This window comes from Phyllostomus discolor, chromosome 3, assembly GCF_004126475.2.
Source record: "Phyllostomus discolor isolate MPI-MPIP mPhyDis1 chromosome 3, mPhyDis1.pri.v3, whole genome shotgun sequence".
In the NCBI taxonomy this organism is placed as follows: Eukaryota; Metazoa; Chordata; class Mammalia; order Chiroptera; family Phyllostomidae; genus Phyllostomus; species Phyllostomus discolor.
Window position 1 is genome coordinate 18486207 of NC_040905.2, and position 6000 is coordinate 18492206.

Consider the following 6000-nt stretch of genomic DNA (forward strand, 5'->3'; position numbering starts at 1 on the left):
TATTGTTGATACCTGGTCATGGAATTGGGGAAATGCCTTGAGTGACATGCATTTCTACTTGTGCAGCTACACTTAAATGCATCCAGTCCAGGTTCATATGTAGTTTTCATATTAATTCAGTGTATTAATTGGAATTCTCGCTTTGCCATCATGTGATCCAACAATTTGTTTTTTATCTCATGCATGATATATATTTCCGTGGAAAGCCTCATACATTTCTAAACCAACAGAGCCTAAGCGACTGGCCTTTTCTTCCTAGTAATTAAGGCCTTCTTTAAACAATGTGAGAAAAAATATCTGTGCAAACCCTTCAGTAAAGCTATTTAGCAGAAACCAATACTCCATATCTTGTGAAGAATGCTACTTTTTAAATCTTGTGTAACTATGTAAAAATGTGGACATATTTTTGCCCTTAACTGTTTAATTGAAGCAGAATTCAGTTTTTTATAACATCTTTGTCATTATTTAATGCAAAGTATAAATAATGTCTGTACAATTAAAAACTATCTTTAAGCAGTTCTTAGAAAAGTAGATGATGTAAGCCACTGAATTGAGAAATATCCCACATCGCTTTACAAGAAGTTAAAAACGCTGCTCTTAAACTCCCCCAATCCTAGCTAAATTCTTCCATACCACCCCCATGTCCCTGGCCAAGCTCATCGAAGTACAAAATTAATCTTCACTGCTAACCTGTCCTGGAAAACCTGTTACTTAAACTCCTCTGGACAACTTCCACTCGTTATTTATACAGTGTTGTAGAAGGATCTCTAATGTATCTTTCTTTTTTCAAGTTATAGTAGTACTGTTTGCAGCCCTGAAAAGACAGCGAAAAAAAGAGCCTCTGATCTTGTCTAAAGAGGACATCAGAGACAACATTGTGAGCTATAACGACGAGGGCGGCGGAGAGGAGGACACCCAGGCCTTTGATATCGGCACCCTGAGGAATCCTGCAGCGATCGAGGAAAAGAAGCTGCGGCGAGACATTATTCCGGAAACTTTATTTATACCCCGGAGGACTCCTACGGCTCCAGATAACACAGACGTCCGGGATTTCATTAATGAAAGGCTGAAAGAGCACGATCTCGATCCCACCGCACCTCCCTACGACTCACTTGCAACTTACGCCTACGAAGGAAACGATTCCATTGCGGAATCGCTGAGTTCGCTAGAATCAGGCACTACTGAGGGAGACCAAAACTATGATTACCTCCGGGAGTGGGGCCCTCGGTTCAATAAGCTAGCTGAAATGTATGGTGGCGGGGAAAGCGACAAAGACTCTTAACCTACGATATCTGCTCTGTCTAAATAAGAGGAAGTAACTTTACCAAGACCATCTCCACTTTACAATATTTGACATTCAGGAGAATCTTCCTGCCACTCAGCACAACTTTTCCCCACTTACTTTTAAATTTGTTCATTAATGGCATTAATTCTTTCCTGTAGGCTGTCTCATGGAATATATACGGCATTTTATTTAATCCTTCCAAGAGCCAAAGCTATGGAAATTCCGTGTTGTCCATTTTAGAAATAAAAGATAATTTCAGAAACATGCACAGGATAGTTCTCCCTTAAGCAACCTGACAAACAAGCGCTTCTGTTAGATACATGCCCTGCCCTTGCAAATGAAGCTTTTAAAAAAGGTAAAGAAAAATTTTAAGGTATATCCTGTTCTGTACATTAAATTTAAAAAAAAAATGTACATGTGGTGTTAGTAGGTGTGATATGCAACCTGGTATACAAAAACGTTCGTGCAATTTCATTTCATCAAATTCTATCTGCTAATGTTTTATATTTATATTTTTGTATTTATTTTTAAAAAATAAACCAGTTTTTACAACTACTTTGACTCTAGCTTTTTCTTCTCCCCCAAAGGAAGAAAAGTTTCACCACAGACCACAGGTCTTGGTACAAAATTACATGGAGTGCACAGAAGGACGTGATGTCACTAAATTACTGCTGAGAACTCTAACCAAATTAATATGATTTAGGTAAAGATTATTTTTCTCTTTAGTTTTGTTCTGCTGTGATATGTGACAGTTCATCACAGTAAAGTGATAGTCATATACAGACCACTGAAAATATTTCCATTTAGGCAAATTTAGAACATAGCCATCCTTATGCTAAATATCCCAAAACACTAGCAATGCAGTTACTTCATTTTGTTCATGTTTACTAAATTAATTTCTGAAAGAGCAGAACATGTTCTTATTTTTGTATGACACTTTTGCTATTGAGGTTTATAGGCAGTAGAGTTCAGACAGATCTCAGACTGAATTCTTTAATGGGAAATATACTTACCACCCATGGTGATTGAAAATGCCTAGTAATGAGAGTGATAATGCTGAATATTCCATTAGGAGAGAGCACTGTAATGATCTTGTTTTTAAAAATGCAGTATATATTTATTTATTTTCAATAAAGTCTCTTTTTTTTTCTGTCAGTGAATGATTCAAACAATAAAGACAAAAACGAAACAACAACAAAACAAACCGGCATTTAATTATTCAGAGATCCTGAGGCCAGCAGCCACTCAGTGAGCCCTCCTTTCGCAAGCTCCAAACATGATTTATTTACAAATGGGCCATTTCTTGGGCTTACACTAAGATTTGTATTTCCCACTGAATATATGGTAAACAATATCAAGGATTTATGTTTGCTCTAATTAGTGAGAATGCCATTGTTTTGGGAGTCGGAGAGTTATATTGATATATCCTTAATGCAGAATTAATTACTTCAATCTACTTGAATGATTTTCTTTCCCCCAACTTCCATGCTGATAAGGTACACAGCCTTCTTACCACAGACATAGGAGTTTGCATAGTAATCTAATTATGAAAGGAAAAAAAATGTGGTCTAGTTAAAATTACAGTCACATTATAAGTTAAAATGACACATCAGACCATAGTAAAATCTAACTTGGTCTACTCCTTGTATTCCAAGAACCCACTTATGCTCCCAGAATGCTGTCAAAAGATCAAAGTTTAAGGGAAAAGAAAGGTTTGATCATGTAGACTGAACTGAAGGAAGAGAAAACCTTCAATATCATAGTAGGATTATTCATTCAAATAAAGGCAGCAAAAAATGAAAAAGATAAAAGAAAATATACATTATGAACTTTGCACACTAGTTATAAATCAAAATACAATAACCATTTGATTGAAAGTTTTCCAAATTTCCATCATTAGCTATTTTATTAATATTAGATGTCAGTAATTAAAATTCTTATTTGAATATTTTCAATTGTCATAATTTCAAGCTGACATTAACTTACACTGTTATTTATTTTACTTGTCATCCATTTTTATGAAAATAAAGAATTTTAGTAGTTATCTTTAGTATCATCCAGACCATGTTTCCAAAGTTTCTCTTGAAGAAGATTAATTAGCAGCCTTACTTCATAGTGTAAAAACTATATTCTATAGAAAACATTTTTCAGTGTACTGAAACAGTCTTCAATAATAGATATCTAATATTTTTTAATGAAGGTGTTATATGATTAATTTCTTGAAATAAAAATTATGCCTATGATGACCTATTGAAACTTTCTTATAATCTTTCTTGAGTGATACTCTCCCAACGATATACCCAATATACATATTATTCTATGTTCAATTTTTTATATAGGGAGTGGGGAAAATATTTCTTAGTTTCATGTTATTGATTTCATCAGACCACTACAGATTTGATATTTATTCATCTACCCCTTTTCGTCAGATATTGTGAGCATCTATCATATAACTCAAAGGGTATTCTAAGCCCTAGCAATGTAATGATAAATCATACATAATTTGATATATGTACGTAATTCTATTAGTGAAAATGAAAAAAGGCACAATCACTATCAAAACACAGAATTCATAACAAAACATCTAACTTTTACTATTATTACTTTTTAAAAGATTTTATTTATTTATGTTTTAGAGAGAAAAGAAAGGAAGGAGAAAGAGAGGGAAGGAAACACTGATGTGTGAGAGAAACATCTTTCGGGTGTCTCTAGCACACCCCCAACTGGGGACCTGGCCTGCAACCCAGACATGTGCCCTGACTGGGAATTGAACCAGCTACCTTTCAGTTTGTGAGACGACACCCAACCCACTGAACCACACCAGTCAGGACTATTACTCCTTTTTTAACCAACAACAAAAAGCCATCCTTTTTAAGTTTTAAACATTCAGATAAATGAAAGAAAACTATTTCTAAACCTTTAGTCATTAAAATGGCAATTAAGGTAATCAATTTTATTGGCTCTGCTTTCAATAAAGTATCAAAGAAAGTTTATGTAATGATAAATGTGTGCTTTTATGCTGAGGTTTCTCTATACATGTCAAGTGGATACAGTCACACAAATGCGAGATTACAACATTTTTCTTTTAGACTTAAACATAACACATTAAGAGTAGTTGGAAGTCTAGGATAACCTAAAATAAACCTACGATTTATGATTAGGTATATCTACATGTCTGGATTCATTATTAATACATTCAATTAAGCATCTGTACATAATGTTTTCACCAGCTATAGCGAACTCTGCTGGCCATCTGTTGCATGGCACTGACATCACTTGGGACAGCTTCCTTTCCTGAGTACTTGCGTTTGCGTGGTCACCAGTGGGTGGCGCTGCAAGACTGCCGGGGCAAGAGGTGCTACTAGTGGCCACAACCTTCCTGACTCGCCTTTCCAGATCTGCTAAGAGTGCAGCCTGTCCCCAAGCTTGAAATAAAATAGACCCTTCTTCTATCCCCTGGCCTGTCTGCTGGACCGTTGGTTGCTTTCAAAGAATGCAGAGAAGGTTTATTGACCCACAGAGAGGGTTCAGGGCTCATGCTTTCATCACCAAGACAGCAGCCAGGGTGTATGCTATAGGGGTAGTAGCACCTAGTCTTTTACTTATTTTGATCAGAGCACATCAGAGAACCTAGCGTTTCCCTTTTTCTTCCAACGTTATGCTGAAGCCCAAGACTTTGTGGTCATTCTAGATCCTACTTCTTTCAAATCCCACATCCAAAAAGTTAGAATTGTTGCATTAAAAAAATGTACACACACACACACACACACACAGAATCCCACCACTTCTATTTCCATCCCCTGGCCCAAGACACCAACACTCCTCTTCTCCATAATTAGCAGCAGTGAACTTCCAAACTGGTCTTTCTCCTGTCACCTCTCCCCACTTACATTCCAGATGTCAGCATTGAGGTCAAATACATGTTTCCCAAATGCCTTTCCCATTTGGTCGTTCCCTGGTTTTAAACGCTATATCCTACTTTTACTTAGGATAGCGACTGATTCTCTTGGCTCCAGTTTCTGGCTCTTTGCTGCTCCTTCCTGCTCTCATGTGTTTTCACTGACCATCCCCCTTCCTCTGGCATGTGTCTTTACCTCCTTCAGTTCTTTATCGAATGCTAGTTTTAATTGTGGTGTGCCCTTTCCACCCTACTTAGAGTTTTACTATTTCCCTAGATTGCCCATTGCTCTTGTACTGCATTTTCTCCCTAACATTACCACCTTTTAAACATGGTATACAACTTATTTGCTTATAAGTGTTATTTTCTGTCTCTCTCAAATAGACTGTGAATTTCATGAGAGCATGGACTCTTGTCAGTTTTGTTCATTTAACCATTTTGTTCACTGTGATGAATTGGGCATTGTGATGCCCAGTAAATGGAATTATGTCTATATGTTTAGGTGATCAACAGACATTTGTTGGGAAGAGTAATATATAGTATTATTATGCTTAATTTAAAATATATGTGTATATATGCATATTATATGCATATGATATTTATGCTGCTTCTTTTAGATGGTAAACTACTCAAAGGTATAGGATGTGTCTTAGTGATTTTTTTTTTGTTTTTGTTCAGTTGCTGGGAAATCCTTTTCTTCCACACTGGTACAGTATAAATGAAATTTCAGTAATAATCACTTTGCCTAATTGTTTTAGAAAAGTAGAGATAAATCTTAAAGAACACACAAATCTGAGAAAGCCAAAACTCTATTTTA

General features: G+C 36.0%; 1 protein-coding gene across 2 annotated transcripts in view; it reads left to right on the plus strand.

Annotated features, from left to right (window-relative positions):
• Positions 1 to 1840, plus strand: part of LOC114510289 (cadherin-10) — a 138476-nt gene extending 136636 nt beyond the window's left edge. The window contains exon 12 of one of the 2 annotated variants that reach the window (XM_028528949.2): positions 798 to 1840. In XM_028528949.2, the coding sequence (XP_028384750.1) occupies positions 798 to 1282 (485 nt within the window). In that variant the 3' untranslated portion in view covers positions 1283 to 1840. Of the gene's footprint in view, positions 1 to 791 lie in introns of both variants that reach the window. The other variant, XM_028528944.2, reaches the window with a different exon arrangement.
• The last annotated feature ends 4160 nt before the right edge of the window (positions 1841 to 6000 follow it).